Below are 19,823 nucleotides of genomic sequence, written 5' to 3'. Positions count from 1 at the left end.
CTCATTTTCTGCAAATGTTGATGATGTATACCCGGGAAACTGGATAAATGGGAACATCCGTGGAACAAATAAAATCAACAGCCTCGACGGGAGATGCAATTGACCTGTCAAAATCAAGATTGCAATTCACAGTGTGCTGCTGAACCAGTACCACCACTGGCATTCTGAGTTCTGCTCGTGTCCTTGATGGAAGATCAAAGCGAGTCCTTGATTGAAGATCAAGAACGTGGACTTCACCGAAACTGCCAATTGCGGTGAAATGCAGAAACTATCAGGCATCTTATCACTGGTGACTGCCTCAACACAACCACGCTGTGTTCTGGTGTAAAAAGTTGATTACTCCGCTCAGCGCTGGAATGCTGCGGTAGAATGGCTTACAATAATGAACGCACAACTGTAGTCTGTGTTGTCAAATGCCACGCGAAATAAACAATTAGAAGACTGCATACCTGACCACCCATATGGTTTACCCGTATTCTTGTACAGGGAAATTGAGTTTTCAGGTCCATATGGCGTACAGCTGTTTCAATACGGGAAAAAAATAATATTTGTGTTTCTCCCTTGTGATGGGACTTTGAAGGATGAACGTTAAGATTTTTAAGGGCGACCAATAAGGTCTGAATTGTTCTAATAAGGTAGGCACTGATAAGGGGTTGATCGGTATGAGACATTATCAGTGGTTATAACTATTCTTTGGGTCTTTCTGTAAAGTCACGTAGATGGGTTTAAAGAAAAAAAAACTACGACGTTTCGATCGCAACATAAGCGGTCGTCATCAGGAAAAGGGGGTTAGCCTCTAAAGGCAAACTGTTTATAGAGGTTTAAAGATGGGTGTAGCCCAAGTGTGTCAGCAGCATGGGCGGGGCAGCTAATGTCAATGTAGGGGAAAACAAACGACACCGACAGTGGGTCTCCAATCAAAGGGCCGCCAGGCAAACATTGCACCTCGCTCCACACTCCGACACTGCTGACGGTGGAGATTGCTGCGAGAGGTGATGGTAGTAGTGGGCAGTGATAATGCTGGTGGTAGGCTTCCACCAATTAAAGGGCTACCAGGTCTAACATGGAAATATTACAGCCAGTTATGACTTAAACTGGTTGATAACTGTGAAGGATGTGATCCCTGACATGCAATACCCCGGCGTCTACAAACTAAGTTGGTTCTGCGGCAGTAGTTACATTGGGGAAACTAAGCGACATGTCTCGGACTGAGTCCGTGAACATAAAGCAGATCTGATCTGAAACACGGTAGGACCAATACCTCGGCCGTGGCTGATTATTGCTTTAATGTGGTGGGCTCACACGAAATGGATTTCTCTAAGGCGAAGGTACTTTGCAAACCCACTGGCTATCAACGAAGATTTGTTCATGAAGCCATCCATATATACAGACATGGGGCCGTCCATAAATGACGTCACGCACCTGGGGGGGGGGGGGTCCAGACATTTGTGACGATGTGTGACGAGGGGTGGTTTGAGAAATGTGACGTCACATCAAAATGTGCAACTTTAAATAAATATAGACAACACGTTCTACTGAATTCGACTTTTTAATAAATGTTTTCTCCTACAACATCAGAGTGCAGCGGCACATTAATTACGCACTACAATGACAATAGTTTAAAGCGATTTGAAGCATGTTTTATTTTTGGGGGGGGGGGGGGGCAGAGCTTTGTGACGTCATATTTGAGGAGGGGTCTGACTTTGTGACGTCGTGTGACGAAGGGGGGGGGGGGTCAAAAATCGCGTGACGTCATTTATGGACGGCCCCCAAGCTTTAAGTCAAGTGGTGATCACCACTGTGGTGGTCACGTTTAAAATGCTAGTACGGATGCGCATAGAGACCCAACCGTGACAACGTAACGCGGAGTCTTGTAAATCGTAGTCTGGATTGGCACGCGGCGCTCACGTGACTCGCAACATGGAGGCGCCGCGCGTCTCGCTCTGAGGAAGCCTCCCAGAGCGGCGGGCGAGGAGGAGGAGGAGGAACGCAGCGCGGGGAGACGGAGAGAGGCAGGGCGAAGGGGGAGAGATTCCACTCCTCGACAGCGCAATAAGGGACACGAGGTGTGGGGGGGGGCTGTTCTAGCGCCTCTGAAGACCCGCAGCTCGGCTGCAGGCGGGAGCTGCGGTTTCGCGTCGCGCCGTTGCCAGGTGACGCGGAGAGACGGTGGGGGGGGGGGTCGTTACCGTGGGGGGGTAACGGCGTTACCACGCGGAGGTAATGGCGTTACCACGGGGTAACGGAGTCGCGGGGAGGTAACGGCGTTACCACGCGGAGGTAATGGCGTTACCACGGGGTAACGGAGTCGCGGGGAGGTAACGGCGTTACCACGCGGAGGTAATGGCGTTACCACGGGGTAACGGAGTCGCGGGGAGGTAACGGCGTTACCACGCGGAGGTAATGGCGTTACCGCGGGGTAACGGAGTCGTGGATAGGTAACCGCGGGGGGAAGGTAACGGGAGTTACCGCAGGGTAAAAGCGTTACGCTGGAGTTACTGAATGTTGCAGTGTCCTACGGCGGGGTAACTGCGTTACAGCGGGAGTACAGAGGGTAACGGTGTTTGTGCAGTGGGGTCATTGCAGTGGGGTAACGGGAGGAGGGGTAACGCCGTTACAGAGAGTTGGAGCAGGGTAACCCGGCCACCCGGAGTGTGGCATTACCACGGCACCAATCAACATCCACGGAGAACCATGTCGTCCGTATATTGCACGGTTGCATTGGTTAACTAATACAATATCAAGCGCAGGTTTCTACAGATCTATATAATCTAAACGTATGCTCCTGACATGAGGACGCTGACGTGATGCAATTTGCTCTTTATTCCCCTCCCTTCCATGGGTACAGTTGTCATGTAGTATCTCACCATAGCAAAGCAACTTATTGAAGTTTGTTTTTTTTGTTAACGTCTTCTCATTGAACAGTTACTTGGGGAAAATGCTGGTGCCCATCTTCACACTGAAACTTGGTCATAAGATCAACCCGCGCATGGTGACGCTGGGATGCTACGATGGGAAGCACCCGTGCCTCACTGCTGCCACCCAAGCTGGAAAGGTGCCCAATGATTGCAATCGTCTGCAAAAGTTCATTCCTTCCTCTTGTCCACTGGATCGATATCTATAACACAGGGAGAGAGGGTCATTGCCTCCAAACATCTTGCAGTCCACCAGACGCAACAAAAAAACGTCTCGGAGTGTTGCTTTTATTGAACCAATAATGCTGAAAGAAGGCCATGTGGCGATGAGATGTTTAAATGATTTACTTTTTGATTTGGAGGGACAGATATTGGAAAGCGACGTTTTGTCTGCTTACTTTGTACACTGGTAATTTCGCTTTAGTTATATTTACATTACTTATGTAAAATAAACAATTTACTTCCGAAGGAAGACATTTTATTTTTGTACATTGATAGAACGTGCACGACTTCCAGTTGGCAGTTGACTCCGCACTCACCATTACTCGAAAATCTGTGCTTGGTTCACGCATTCATGCCCTAGGAAGGATTGGCATGAATTAACATACTCTTTGGTTCTTTCGGTAAAGTTACGTAGGGTTAAATAAATAAATAAAATGGATTAACATGTGACGGCGCAATTAACTTCGCAGGTATTCATTCACAACCCTCACACGCGGAGTGTGGTGAGCGGTCCCCGTGCCAGCCAGGTGAGCTCCGAGTCAGACATCACGCTGCTGAACGTGAACCAGGCGGTGAGCTGTGTGGCCGCGGGCCGCCTCGACCCCAGCCTCTCGTGGGATGTCTTGGCCGTGGGCACCCACAGCAGCCTCCTGGCCTACGATGTGCACAACAACTCTGACCTCTTCTATAAAGATGTACGGAGCACCACGCATTCCCCCCACCGTTAGTATTACGTGAATCTTCGTGCACCTAGCATTGTGGATGTTGAGTCCAACAAGTGAAAATTGAGCGATACCACATACTCCCGCTGTGTGACTTAATTTAAGCTGGCAAAGCAGCAGAAGTACGTTTTAGTCGTGAAAACATGTGCTGTGTTGATCTCATGTTATAATGTAATTTCTTGGCATCACATTCGAGACATTAAAAAATGCATTATCTCGTGTAATTTTTATCTTGGGATTAGATATTACATATCACGAGCCTATTGCCATTGAAAACTCAAGCAGCTTTATTGTGATTCTCTCGTCCTATGCCTGGGCTAGCACATATCCCCATTTTCTCTACTCAATGCCTACTTTTGCATTGAAATATCCCAGAAACAGGAGAACATTAAGCTGATGTGTTTTAGGAAAGAGACACTGCATTGTCTAATTACAATGCCTACAAATCCTGCTTAGCACAATTATCAAGTCAAAAACTTGGTGACCCACATTATTACTCGCAATCGCTACCCATGATTAATTATGTTACCTGTCCTTTCACCCACTATATCCAATGGTGTAATACTCTCATTTGCAGCTCCTCTGAATGTATCCATCTTGTTTTACCTTCCCACAAATTATCTCATAACGAAAATATCAATATTGTCAATGTTGGTTCACATGCAGGTGGCAGATGGAGCAAATGCTGTGGTGATTGGAGAACTCGGCTCCATTGCAGCTCCTATGGTCATCATTGGGGGCACTTGTGCCATTCAGGGTTTCGACTGCAAAGGAACAGATCTCTTCTGGACAGTAAGCATCTCTCACTATGTCAGCTGATGTTAAAACCACTGTCAAACCTCTTGAAGCCAGACTGGGTAAGCCGGAAAGGCTAACTACGTCAGTAATGCAATTAACACTGGCCGATTAAGCTGCACTTCAGTCAGGGTCGTGCAGTACCATTTCTGATAAACTCTTAAAACCTGTGAGAAGGGGCCTCTGTTTCTTGGGTTTAGAATCTGCCTTTACGATCATGGAACGTAACCTGTATGAAACTATGCAATAGTATTTTTTTAAAGTTGTATTACTGTAAATTGTAAATATTAAGTTATATGTTATTAAGTGTCAATTAATTGTGTTCTGTATTACGTGTAAATATAATTATACCTAAGTATTCAATTAATTATTATTTGCATACCTGATGCACCTCATAGTCAAAATGATAAAAATATATATTTTACCAGGTAAGTGATCTGGTCACAAATGACAGCTCAACGAAGTGGCTCATCATGTGGAAATTTATAGGAACCAAATACTCTAAACGTGTGTTTCTAAAATGGGAGGAAGCACCGGGGACACCCGGAGAATTATCCACACGGCCATGGGGAGGACATGCAAACTCCATACATACGAGTGTCAGGGACGGGACCAAACCCACGACCTGCATACCAGGCAGAGATATTTTATTGCCTTCTGTTCTGAATAAGGCCCATTGAAGAAGGGCCTTCTGAATATGTTCCCATTATATTAGATGTGACATTTTTAATTCTGTTCCAGGCTGTTACCACATTATAGATTTCAACTGGGTGCGAATGTTAACTTGCTGTGATGGCCCTGTGCAGGTTACTGGAGATAACGTACGATCACTCGCGCTGTGTGACTTCAGTGGTGATGGAAAAAATGAGGTGAGGCTTTTCTTCACTGCTCCTCTTGCTCTCAGTCTTGAACATAGGATCCATCGACAGTGCTCTCTTATTGGTTGTTTTTCAGTTGTTGTAAGTTTTACTGTTAGCTGCTATTACAATACATTCAGATGTGTTTTAATTTGAATGCCATTCGAGTTTTATATTTTTAGAAATGCAGCATATGCAGTAGCGACTCATGCAACAGTCATCGAAGGCTTTGTGTATGTATTGTATGTTGAACTTCTTTTGCACCGTACGTAGACAACCATGCTAATCAGAAGTGCGGGAACGGGACAGTGCTAACGTGGCCTCTCTTCTGACCTTGTGTTCAGGTTTTTTGGGGGTAGGAGGAGAACGTTTGTTGTCAGCCAGGCTGACGTTGAGTTGTACGCGCCCACACCTTGTGCCCACGAGCCATCGAAAGAGGCGGCCTAGTTGTGTTTGCCTACTTTGTTTTCCCCTGCGCCTACCTAATCCGCCCGTGTGAGAATTGTGGGAGTTAGGAACGACTGCACCCAGTGTCGTGCCTGCCTCGACACGAGACGTGATTTGTCGGATTGTCCCAACTGTGCCTCTCGGCCTCTATCTCTGTCGTTTGAAATCACATCCTGAGAAGGCAGCCGCTAGTAGCACGATGTAGTAGTTTGTTTGAATGATTTGCATTGTATTACACAGCTTTTGGTGGGCTCAGAAGATTTTGACATCCGAGTGTTTAAAGATGATGAAATAGTGGCTGAAATGACTGAAACAGAGGTTAGTACAGCACATCGCACACGCATGCTTACTCAATGGCCCACATGCTCACGAATGCACTCTCCATGTTCGCTGTCACGCACGCATGTTTACTCTCCTGCATGTTTGCTCACGTATATGCTCCTCACTCACATGCGTACTCACACGTTCGCTCACTTGCACGCATGCAGTTTGAGTTAGGTCAACAAAGCTCCACACTCACTTTTTAGTATGAATATTGTATCACGGTAGTTTACAAACTGAGGATAAAAAAAAATCCAGAATTTTTTAAAATATTCTTCACAATTTCTGCTTTTTCACAGACAATTACATCTTTGTGTCACCTGCAAGGCAGTCGATTTGGATACTCGCTGGCTAACGGGACAGTAGGTGTCTACGATAGAACGACTAGATACTGGAGAATTAAGGTAAGATTTATTTAAAAGCTGTAATTTATCATTTAATTCATACCGTTATGCTTGTTTGAACTCTTAACAGTTTTTTTTCATGCTGGTAGTCCTAATGTCTGCTTCAAGCTGTCATTCACTTCCTCCTACTCGTTGTTATGGACACCATGAGTATATTTATAAACACGCAACTCTTATAACCTAGGTTATCACGAGTGAGCGATATTTATACATTGTAAGCTCTATTGAGCATGTCTGTCGTGCATTTTCTACCGAACTCATTAAATGTCTGTAAAGGGTCTCGAACATCATACAGTAGTGAGTTCCAGGACGATGGACCGCTGAGTAGGTGAGTGGGTGTGTGAGTAGGTGAGCGAGTGGGGTAGGTGAGTTTCAGGCCAATGGACTGCTGACCGCAAAGCTGTCGAAGTTCACGGAATGGTCAGGTCACTATGCGCTGACCATGATCACTTTAGCCTCAAAAACTCCTACACTGTATAGGTGTCTCTACCCTTCTGATTGAGTCCCATGAATACATTTCAGATCTGCATAAAAGGGACTGTTGTCTTTTCAGAATGTGCTTAAATTTGGTGTTCTACGGTCATATGAATTAATTTATGAATCTCAACCGTATTGTAAAATGTAATTATTATATTAAAGGAAATAAATAGTTGTAATTTTATAGATCAAATTTTAGGAACAGTTGGTTTTGAGGTATGGTCTGGTAATATTTCTCCCAAATCCAATCCACAGGTGTGTAATTGCAGTGCTGTCACCAGGGTGGTTAACATCTAATATATGGGGTAATAATAAAGCCATGAAGTTTATCCCCTGTGACAAAGTCAGCAGATATCCAATGACTTGTCAAATATCATATACAATACATAGTCACTACACATGTAATTGATAGGTGCCCTGTTTACCAAATATCAGCATGTGACTGGTGCCAAAACGATAATTAAAATATTTTTTATATATATAATTGATGCTTAACGTTAATGGTAATGTCATCAATAAACATGCATACTTTCACAATGGCTTGAACATTTCCTCTTTAGCTATAAGAAGATAATTCTGGCATGGCATGATTTGTCGTAAGACTAAGAGTGGATTTTCTAAAGGTCTGATAGTTCCAGTCGAATTAATTGTACCACTTTTATTATGTAGAAAAGTAGTTCCAAAATAATATTTATAGGATGTTATGACAATTTAATAAATAATTATTTAAACGTTTCTACTATTCCTTGTACTAAAACTCATCAATGAAGCAGAAATTATATTGTTGTGCTTTTTTTTAATTTATTTTTCTAGTCAAAAAATCAGCCCGTCAGTATCCATGCCTTTGACTTGGACTTGGATGGAGTTAACGAGCTCATCACCGGATGGTCCAATGGAAAGGTAAAACGTGTGCAGAATTCACCCAAAGTTTCAAATGGCGATACCTCTCGGATTCTGTGTACCCCAATTGTAGCGCAGAGTAAGATTATACATTTAAGTTCACACAACGTGTTTTCGCTATAATGCGGTCCTTCTATTGGAACACTTTTCACAATGCGGAACATGGCCCGTCATAACGCCGATCACGCCTGTTATAACGCGGTTTACAACTAACTACTGTGTTGAGCTGCGCAGCTGAGTGGTATACTACAGTACGTGGAATGATACAGTACGTGCCAGCGTACCCTCATTTCAGATGCTTGTCTTAACAGTTCTTCATGCTTTCGGAGTCCCTGATTCTGCTTACAATCATTAAGGACCTTCATGATGGTGGGCAGGCCCGGATAAAACTACCTTGGGGTGTGACAGGGACTGCCCTCTGGCTCCCACATTATTTAACATTTTTAGACCACGTAGTTCGTGAAGCTGCCTATGGCTGTACTGGAGGAATCTCCATTAGGTACAGATACAATGGGAGGCTGATCGATGCCTGGATGCGATCAAGGGATGACTCCCTATTGGTCAACCATCTTATGTATGCTGATGATTTGGTGATTGCTGCTCACTCAGAGGATGAGATGGAGGCGCTGCTGCTGAACCTGGAGCATGCCACTAAGATGGAGCCTTACAATCAGTCCCACCAAAATTAAGTAACTGCCTGGGTATTTTGTGCCATCAAACACTCCACTCCCTTAACTCCCCCATTGGTGATGGGGCAGTTGTGGAGAGTTTTCCATAACTGGGCAGTGTACTTATGACCAGCTTCAATTTGACAGCAGAGGTCTCACTCCGAATCAGTCAAGTGGCGGTATCTTTTCATCGGCTGTGTAGCGCTGTGTGGAAGCTACCCGGTTTATCGCTCCACATTAAGCTTCGGGTCTTCTCAGCCACGGTCATGCCGCCCTCCCTTCTCTATGCTTTGCGAAACATGGACCCCCCGAACGGAACATCTTCGTCAGTTAGAAACATTTAGGCTGGCCTGCCTACGATCATCCTGGGTTTAACCTGGCTGGATTGTGTGAGGAAGCTCACAAATCCTTGAAAGATCTTGACAAAGTCCTATCGGTGAGGTCCTCCGGCATGCAAGGCTGCGTTGGCTAGGTCATGTAGCCTGCATGCCCATCCAATGCATGCCTTAACAGCTTTTGTTCGGCCGGATAGAGGGGGCTAAACAGGCATGGCACAGGCTAGAGAGGAGATGGAGTGATGTGGTATGAGAGGACATGGAGCTGAGTGGACTTGCCAATGACTGGTACCAGCGATGTCAATATCGGCCTCTGTGAAGGAGGCTCGTGAAGGACGGTACTGGGCAGTTGGAGGTAGTCGCCCTCCAACAACAACGGAGGGCAGACGAGTGACGCTCGCAACAATGAGCGGAGTGCCGGGCGGCTAAAACAAGGAAGTTGGCACAGGTGGCGCATCGGCCAGTCATCTCAGTCATTCAACCAATCGCACCTGGGTCTGTCCCGTGACTTCCTGCTAGCGGGCGTTTGGCACTTCACGTGGCCTTAAAGTGCATTTGGCCTTGCACAGGCGCCTTGGTGACATCACCGCCACTTCGTGGCAAATGGCGATTATTGCTGTTGCTGACTATAGGATAATTTTACAGTACAAACGTGATTCAGATAACGCATTTTTCGCTTTTAATGCGAAACTGTTCAGGAACGTATATACTCCCGAGTTAAGTGAGGGATTGCTGTACTTAATGAGAATCATGCCTCCGACATCATGCAATAGGCAACGTCACTTTCTTCTGTCAGATTGATGCTCGCAGTGACAGGACTGGAGAGGTGGTCTTCAAGGATAATTTCTCGTCCTCGGTTGCTGGGATTGTGGAAGGGGATTACCGCATGGATGGCAAGACGCAGCTCATTTGCTGTTCTGTTGACGGAGAAGGTAATCTTCGGCTCTGCCTGCATTTCTTTCCCTTGAGACTCTGCTCAATCCTGGGGTATTGTTCAGGTTTTGTTCTCTATATTATTCACATGTTTACAGCTGCTTTTAGAGCAATGTGTGTACATCAGTTTATTAATGATTTTCCAGGGATACCTTTCTCATTCTTTCATGACTTCATGTGTCAGTTATATGTAAACATACATTAAGCACTTGTTATTTATATGGTACTTTAAAAAATACAATTTTAACACTTATTGGTAATATAATACCACCACAGAATAACATTTTGTGTTTTTGTAAGCTTATACTCATTTTATACATATATTTACCATATATAATTTCCCACATCTGTATTGAAAGTTGAATGTCGATTCAGGATGTCGTCTCTCAGCCATAGGTTTGAGCGGCTGGGAAGACACCGATGAGCACGTCGCGAATGAATGAATTCCGCGTGCGGTGTGCGCAGTGCGTGGATACCTCCCCTCGAGCCGCGAGGTGAGAGGCAGCCTCATGGACTCCAACACCGAGCAGGACCTGCTGCGAGAGCTGAGTCAGCGTAAGCAGAATCTGCTCCTGGAGCTCAAGAACTACAGCGAGAACTCAAAGGCAAGCCTGGTGCTCTCGCCGATTTCTCTTCCGCACAGGGAGAGCGGCTGAGGGGCACGGAGGGTGGTTAAAATCGCTTGTTTTATTTTGCGTTTCTGATAACCGCGTATAAATGTCTAGCGATTAACTGAGAAATGAAGGGAGCTGTCACAGTGGTGCATCATGGGTTAGCAGCAGCACACTGGACTTTCAATCCAGAGGTCGACGATTCGATTCCATCTCCTAAAGTGGAAGTTGAAACAATGGGACAAGTATTTTTGAATTGCTCCACCACTCACCGCCTCTTATCCACCCAGCAGTGTAAAATGGCAAGGTCCCATATGGTGGTGCAAAATGTGGGTACTATCTAATACGTGGCTTACTGGTAAAATAACACATACACAAATACAAACATAACTTTTTCTACAAATGTAAGCTTGCAAAAGCATGAACTAAAAGTGCAAAGAGCTAAGCTTGCTTTGCTCTAATTAATGTACAGCATATGTATTCTTATTAAGTGCCGTGACCAGCTTGGTTACTGCTGTAATTGTTCCCGTACGTGTTCTCTGTGTGTGAAGGTTGGTCAGAATGCGAATGCAGGGGATGTGGAGAGTCAGGCTGGGGCCATCCCTGCCAACACCCAGCTGCAGACCTCGCTGACAGTCAACCCAGGCAGCAAGACGCTGCCACCACATGTGGAGCTGGCCATCTCCACCTCAAATAGTGAGCACTCGAGAGCATGGCTGTGACTGCTGCTGCTACTAATATTGTTACGCTTTGGATGCCATGTTGGCGAGATATTAACTACCTCACCTGGTATACAGGAGGTCATGGTTTTGATATTTAGGGTTAAACCCCCGATATAATAACGTTATTTTATATGTATTTATGTTGAACTTCTTTTTCACCGTACGTAGCCAACCGTGCTTATCAGAGGTGCGGGGGAAGGACAAAAAACTTAACTGATAGAGCATCACTGCTGCAAATTTCATTTAAATACTCTGAACATTGCGAACCACATTTTGTTGAAGACTGCTGTTGCTAAAGTTTGTTGTGGTCATGATTGTCAGTTTATACCTGTCAAGTGTCTGTGACAAGCCTCTTAAACGTTTATTATTTTCTCTTATGATGCCAATTTTGTTTTGAAATACCTCGGTAAATGTTGTTTTCTGTTTAGGTGTTCATGCATTCTGTGTACAAACTAAACTCTCGTATGAAAAGTCAGGTATATTTATAGACAGCAATATTGTTGGTTTATTAAGATAATCCACACTGTATTTACTGCAGTAAAGTTGTTGCTGCGCATTTAAACTCTCCTATATAGTTATGATAAAAATGGCCATAAAACCACTGTGTGTGTGTGTGTGTTGGGCGGTAATACAGACACAGTGATCCGGGCAGTGCTTATATTTGCTGAAGGCATCTTTGAGGGCGAGAGCCACGTAGTGCATCCCAGCGTCAACAACCTCAGCAGCCACATGCGGGTTCCCATGATCCCACCCAAGGATGTGCCCGTGGACCTGCACATCAAGGCTCTTGTTGGGCACAAGACCAGGTGAGGGTGTCCAGCCGTCACTGCAACCAGAGCCACGTTCACGAGGCTGCTCTGCTGTGCTAGAAATCGGCAACCACAACATGTGGTTTTCACATCGAGCTCTTGTGCAATCAGTCATAATGTATGCATTGTCATTGTCAGTTTCTTTGAGGATCGTCAACATGTATTTTATATCATTGGCACTGCCCACGATGCCCTTTTGCCATTAATACCACACACTTACAATTATTCCCTGGTGCTGTGCCTCGCAGTATGCAGTTCCACGTGTTTGAGCTGACCCGACAGCTACCTCGCTTCTCTATGTACGCAATGTGCAGTCCTGACAAGGTGCCTGACCCTCAGAGCTATGTCAGCTTCTCTGTCAACGATCGCATACAGCGGGTAAGAGCTCGGCACACACTGACCATCTTACCTTGGTTCTTGCCTTCATTACCGGACGCTCAGAGCATTCCAATGCACTTTTATAGTGCACTTTTGAATCTTAATTGAAAACTCATTTCTTTGGAACTGCTTTTTGTGTTTAATTTGTTTTTCTTCCCTCGCACCTCCGATTAACACGGTTGGCAACGTATGGTGCGAATAAAGTTCAGCATACATACATATATTCGAATGCCTGTCTCGACAACAGGCCTTCCCGCTTTTCTCCGCACTCAGACCGATCTGTCTTCTCTTCCAAAGTGGCTTACATAGCCCATGAAATAATCTGGCCTCTTGACCTCCTTCTCACAGCCCCTGCATTATGGACATTACTGGCTAAGTACACAAATCCTCGACCTTGTCCACCTTCTATACCCCGACCGGGACTTGCGATCGTCCAGCGAAGGCAGCTGAGGCTCTCTCTAGGCCTTCTGTCTCTTTGGAAGCCGCCAGTCCTGATTCTGAAGCCGTGTACCCAGCAAATGGGCCTCCTGTAGCAGAGTTGGAATGCGCTGCTGATGAAGCGAGCTCATGGTGGTGTGGACAATTGGGAGAGCACATAGTGACCCAAAACATTTATATTTAAACTAATTATTCTCTAATGTGAGTGCAACATAGGTGTTGTGACATCGCGGGATGTCACTGTGTAATGCCGGCCCGAGAAAGACACGGCGTGCGATGTAACGACATCGCGGACACCACTTGGATGTGGGTGCAGTACCGCCCCTAGAGGGGCTAGATGAGCGCTGACTGACAGTGCTGGATGGCACCACGCTCTGCGTGCAGTGCCGGCCCCTACAGGATAGAGTGCAGGAGTGCCGGCCATGGAAATGGGGTTACTGAGGGCAATGGCACTCTGGTTGACCCTGGAGGACACATGACCGGTTAAGTCAAGACAGGGCCCCCAAGTGGGGGCTAGGGGTGGTCACGTGTCAGGGTCGAGATCCTGCTCGAGAAATTCTAGAAGGTGATTGTGACTAAGGGCGGAGCCAGTCACACCATAGAGGATATAAGCCGGGTCCCCCTGAGGGACCGGCTGCTGCTGTTCATCCTGAAGAAACCTTCGTCAACATTCTAAGTCCTACAAGAGTCTCCAACACGTGGACCTGGACCCAAGCTGTGGTCTGGTCCGTTGTAGCTAGTTACATTGTAATTAGTGTAGTTGGCCTGGTGGTCACCACCATAGGTTGTTATCCCGTTAACCCGAGTGTTGGTGTTAATAAATGTGTTGCCTCCAAAAGTATGTCTGCGACTCAGTTGAACCCGCTACATAGGTATAACACATGGTTTAAAATACTACAGCTAAACGTTTGAAATTGTTGAACGCAACTACTATTTGTTTTGCAAATGTGCGGAATATAATTGTCGCCATATTTAACGTCTTGCATGCATCTCTGTAATACTCTGGCAGGTTATCCTGTGGCTGAATCAGAATTTCCTGCTAACGGAAGAGTGTGAATGCTGAGAGCAGCTTCCTGCACGTAGCGTTCGAGTCGCAGCGTGGGAATGGTCCTCTCGTTATCACCATGAAGCCCAGTGGAGAGGTATGAATTGCACAGCAGATCCTGATCACTGTCACTGGGTTTATACAAATCATAAGAAAGTTCTAAACAGCAATGTGGCCTTGTGTTTAATGTGCCATTGTTTGGAATTCCACATTCCTATCGGATTCTCAAGGACAAGAAGTCAGATGGTGCAGTAGCAATAACCAGAATGGCCTGGATTCGATTCCTGACTCGAGAGCTTTTCTGTGTGAAGTGTGTATGTTTCTCCCCCTGTTCTGCATGTGTTTGCTCCAAGTTCTCCCATAGCTAGTTAAAAACATACCATGTAACTGGTGTTGGCCAAACATCCCAATGCTGTAGAACTGTCTGCAAAATACTCAATTGTAATTACACACAGCAGCAACATCACTCCTAAAAAAGAGTCTTGAGACTCTGTGAGGCATTCTTGGGTAAGTTAGCATAATAATACTGTAGTGACTGAATTTGCCTAGATTTAACGCAATTTTTTTTGTACAATATAAAATGGTGCAGAAACCATTGCACGGTAACAACTTTCGATGATAATTGCCTTAAATTTCTACATCGCCTTTACCTCCTAAACATATGTGATGTTTCCCCTGGCAGGTGTTGATCTACACGGATGATATGGACCTTGCAGGAGACATCGTACAATCACTCGTGGCTTTCCTGGCAATAGAGGACCTGCAAGTAGAGGCACACTTCCCTGCTGAAATGGAGGAGCTGAGACTCACCCTCATCAAGGTACGTTTGCTGTCAAAGCCCCACATTTTGTGTTGGTTTGTAGCGGTGAGTGGTTCGATTAAAATTATTTGATAAAAAAAAACAAGCACAATCTACGTATGTATGCATATATGTTAAACTTATTTTGCACCGTACGTAGCCAACCATGCTAATCAGAGGGTCAGGGGGACGACAGGAAACTAAAGACAAAAAGCAGTTTTAAAGAAATTAGTTATCAATCTAGTTTTAAAATTGTATAGCGGCAGTGACCATCTTTGTCCCATGGCTAGCCAAAAGCCGCTGCGATGATGACCGGAGTTCGCTTGGTGATTTGTAACTGGTATCAGTAAAACCATCCAAATTCTGAAAAAATACTGGCAAATTCCTTAATTGCCATTACATGCAGCAGTAATTGCCCCCTAACAAACAGACTGTGTCTGTGAAGCATAGCACCTTCGGGATAGCCCTGCGCTATAAGAATGGTATAAATACTAAATGTACTCGGTTATTCATCTGAGCTCAGTCGCCTGGTCACCCTTTGAGTGGTATAAGTGAATACCGCTTCCGCTGCTGCTGTTGTTGTTGTTGCCGACCTTCGTAGGTGGACGAGTTTCACTCAGTGCACCAGAAGCTGACTGCAGAGATGGCTGACCACTCGAACATGGTGCGCAGCATGCTTGTCAGTGCCGAGGATTCTCGGCTCATGGGCGACATGTAAGCACACACCTGTTAACACATGCAAGACCTATGAATTCGCATCACAGAGTAGCCAAGCAGACTCAGCTTGCTGGAATGCTTGGCGCTGGGAACAGTATAGTGTATAGCATTCCGTCATTATTCACGAACCTTGCTATTCACGATTTTGGCGATCCGCGAATCGCATCTGGAACTCTACGTCTATTATTTCGGAGCGTTAACGACATCACAACGATCATCATCGTCATTGTCGTCAGCATCGTCATTGCATCGTCATTGCATCCTTGTACTGCGCAGCATCATCATGTACGTTAATTTATAAACGACTAGCTTTACTACTCGGCTTTGCCCAAGACTTGGATTCTTGTCTTGGATTAATACACAGCCTACGCAGAGGGTGGGGGGGGATGCGTGACGTCAGCAGGCACATTGCGGGATGCTGCCGCATGCGGGTGACATCACAGATGTGACGTCACCACTCACTTGCTGTGCAAAATATATCCATTATTGCGCCCCCCCCCCTCCAAAATACAAAGGTCTATTTTTATACTTTTTGCATTGTGTGTAGTCTGGAAGCTGCCCATATGCCAAATTACAAGTTTGTTGCATATATAGATTATTTCATACTTCAATATTTATTTGTATTTACTTTGTTTATTATAACAAAATTTGTTTTGTTATAATTGTCATGTATTTAATAGCTTATTGATGTATTTATTTGCTATTCATGAACATTTCTGGAACGTATCCCTCGCGAATAACGAGGGAATACTGTATTACATTGATGTGTTTTTATTATTGTTAAGACGCTTGTTATCCCTCACTGAGTCCCAAGACTCTTTTACAGGAGGGTCCTGTCAAGTGTTTGCAGGAGGCGGGTGATATTGCTGCTGCTGTATGTAATCCTAAATTAGTGATTTGTTCTTTTTAGCATTGGGATGTTTGGCCAATACCAGTTACATTGTGTATATTTAGCTTATGAGGAAACCAGAAAAAGAAACCCAGAGGAAACCCATGCAGAACAGGGGGAGAATTTAAAATCTCCACGCAGTAAGAGTTGGGAATCGAACACAGGCCATTCTTGCTGTGAGGCACAATTGTCACCACTGCACCAGCATGATGCCTAGTATGAAGCTAGTTTCAGTATTGAAAACGATCATTTTGGTTAAACTGTCAATTCAAGTGTTGTGATACTCGTTGTCTTTGCTTGAAGGACACGTGTGTACGTTTAATACCCACGCCTTTGTTGATTTCCAGAAAAAATATGAAAAAAGGCTACACACAACTCTTTAATTTAAACAAAGATCTTATAAATGGTTACAAGATTCGCTGCAACAATCACAACGAGCTACTCGGCTGTTTACGGACAGTCAACCAAACTATCCAGAAAGCTGGACGACTCCGAGGTAAGAGCTTCTAATCATTCATCAATATATAAGACATCAGGTCGGGATTGAATCCACATCCTCTTCCAGGCGAGGTAGTTAACATCTAGCCACCAAGGCGTATACAGTTAACGTTCGTCCCGTTGAACCGGCAACATTAGACAAGGTGCTTCAGTCATTCTGGGTAAGCTCATTAACAGGTCGACCCAGTACCGTTTTTCTTTTCATATAAAATTATCCTTCATGAAATTTTGCAGACCCTATAACTACCTTGTGCACGGTGTGCTCATAGAATTACTATTTGCTTTGACAATAGTAGTGTTTGGAGTTTTAATCCTGCCACAAGCTTGTTCGAGTCATTAGTTACTTGGTTATAAATTACCATGCAACTCCCCTTACCCATATACCTGTTTTTCACTGTTCCCATCATGTATCCATGTAACTAAATCTGCAAATGCTATCTGTAAAATTATTCAATGGATACATATTGTGCAATGCTCTCACAATCGTATATTTCCTTACTCTAAGCTGGGAAGAATGGCCACTGTGCAAAACAAGAGTTTATATATTTTTTAATTAGAAATGTTAATCAATGTGGTGGGAGTATTTTCATTCTATGTGACTGTTTTTTCTTCGCAGCGGGAAAACCAAAGATGTTGGTGATATCTGCCTGCCGTGAAGCTATCAAAACGAACAATGTGAATGCATTGTTTAAAATAATACGAGCGGGGACAGCCACCAGCTAGAGCCGCAGCACTGGCTTCTTCAATGACAACCGAATCGGCAATAGCTTTAGCGTGAACAGATACCACTATTGACAGCACGTTTTACGATTCAAACATGGTATATCGTTAATTTACAATTATTACTTTTAAACCTATTCAGATACGTTATGGCATTATATAGAGTATTCTAATGCAGGACTTTTAGAACTTGTTATATTTTCAGACAGATTGACCTCTGATTAACAAGGTTGGCTACGTATGGTGGAAAATAAGTTCAAAATTCATACATATTCACAGCCTGTCTTCACCCATTCAAGGCCATTTATGTAAGTCCCTACCAAGTAGCCAAACTAGGTGACCATGATGCTGCAGATAGTGGTGTTAATTTATTCAAAACTTAATATACATCAAGCGCTCGTGTATTTGAGACCGCATGAGAGCAGCATGCACCACTTCCTATTTGATGCTCTACGATCTCGCTCAATCTCAACTATGAGGTGTGGACATTGCAATGCTGCCTTATTGTGGGGAAATGGTCAGAGCCCCAGTCGATTCTCAGGGTTTATGAATATCTACTTCAGCATAAGTTCTAAAACATTTTCCAGTTAAAAGTGCAGCTGCTAGGAAGGATGCTTTTGAGCATCAAATGGACTTGCCATGCCAAACAGACATGGCCTGATCAACAAGTTGCCAGCTTGTGCAGATTACAACCCCCAGAATAACGCAATGTTCGCACTACAGTCACTGACTGCTCTGAATGGTCTCACTTTTGTCCCCTCGCATGGATGGGTTTACTTCCACATTGGCTGAGAAAAAACTTCAGACTGCACTGTGGTTCCTCGTCGCACCTCACTCCGAATGAGCGTACGCCGTGGGGTGCATTACAAGTTGAAATTATTACTTTCAAAGGCAGCATCATGGTCCAAACGTGTGATGTGCCAGGGTCACAATTAACTGTTGTAAAGGGGTTGTTGGCATCAGACGTGTATGGTCTTGTTCACTCGGGAGTTCATTGAAGTTATGGCACCAGCAATTAATTCAAAGATAGTTTAATGTTGTACAGTCATTTTGAAACCGTAACGGTTGTGCTATTTTTTTTATAGATCACCACATATATGGCTCGTTGCATTGTTGGAAACGTTTCTGTGACAGTGCAGGAACAATATTTTTTATCCCTGATGTAATGTTATTTTCTGGGGCATTAGCAATATTGTAATTACTGTTGTCAAGTCAATTTTATGTTTGCTTAAACACGTGGCACATTTTCTGGCACATCTGCCACCCAAAGCGCCATGACATTAATACTCGTTAACATAAAAATAGACATTCTATGTGCAGTCAACAGAATGTGTCATGTTACAAAACTGAAATTTGGAAGTTTTTTAGTTTACCCAACTGAATGTAATAAGCTTTTATTTCATTCGTGTTTAAGAACATATTGAAAATATTAAATTAGCAGCAAACCCGTGTGAACGTGTCAGAAACAAAACACAATGCGTGCCTGATGACTTGTGCCCTGGACGAGCCTCGAGTCAATCATCCTGGGGTGCCGTGGTGGGGAGATGTTGTCAACTACCTTGCCTGGTATGCAAATCATAAACCCCGACGCCTGTGTTTGGAGTTTGCATGTTCTCCCTGTGGTCACGTGCACCATGGGTTATGGAAGGGTTAGGGGTTCCTGAGAACGATCCGTAACCCAAATTTTCTGTATGTCGGAAACTGAACAATTTTCCCCCAAAATCAAGATGAAATCCCATCGCCGAAAACAGTTGTGCCTCCCCTACCCAATTACTAGTTCGTTTTATCTCTTGCATCGCGCTGTCGTCCGTTTTCAATCACTACCTGTATCGCATCGCTGTGCATACCCTCTGCACTTCCTAGGATTCATTTAATCGAATATCTACCCCAACACTACCCATAATTAAACTAATGGAACATATACTGTATCCAATTGTTTCTAAATACCACGAAACATTTTTTTTATACTGTTAACAGAAAGCAGTCACTTCCGAATGCCCGTTTACCGTGCATTAGGCTAGGCCTAGACTTCTCTGATCGCTGTTAGCTAAGACCATAAGCAATCGAAGTATAATTGTGTTAAATAAGGTACATACAGTAAATAACTCGTGAAATAAACTTAAAATGAAGAAAATTAGCAATACAAACATGGGGAAAAGATGGTTGTAAGCATATAAAACAATTACATAATGCTACAAAAC

The 19,823-nt window shown here is 44.4% G+C and overlaps 1 protein-coding gene across 1 annotated transcript; it reads left to right on the top strand.

Annotated features, from left to right (window-relative positions):
- The first annotated feature begins 1,908 nt into the window (after positions 1–1,908).
- On the top strand, positions 1,909–19,071 carry BBS2 (Bardet-Biedl syndrome 2). The gene is given in 19 exon segments (XM_061572138.1): positions 1,909–2,153; positions 2,926–3,055; positions 3,608–3,832; positions 4,526–4,651; positions 5,461–5,523; positions 6,199–6,276; positions 6,579–6,683; positions 7,974–8,060; positions 9,860–9,995; positions 10,462–10,601; positions 11,159–11,303; positions 11,964–12,135; positions 12,387–12,516; positions 13,964–14,005; positions 14,007–14,096; positions 14,682–14,819; positions 15,400–15,512; positions 16,752–16,900; positions 17,519–19,071. Coding segments are annotated over 18 exon segments (2,163 nt in total). The 5' UTR covers positions 1,909–2,153; positions 2,926–2,938; the 3' UTR covers positions 17,626–19,071.
- Positions 19,072–19,823: the final 752 nt, after the last annotated feature.

The sequence above is a fragment of the Lethenteron reissneri genome, chromosome 49 (assembly GCF_015708825.2).
Source record: "Lethenteron reissneri isolate LAM-NWPU_2019-01 chromosome 49, ASM1570882v1, whole genome shotgun sequence".
NCBI classification, from domain to species: domain Eukaryota; kingdom Metazoa; phylum Chordata; class Hyperoartia; order Petromyzontiformes; family Petromyzontidae; genus Lethenteron; species Lethenteron reissneri.
This window is presented reverse-complemented; position numbering and strand designations above follow the sequence as displayed.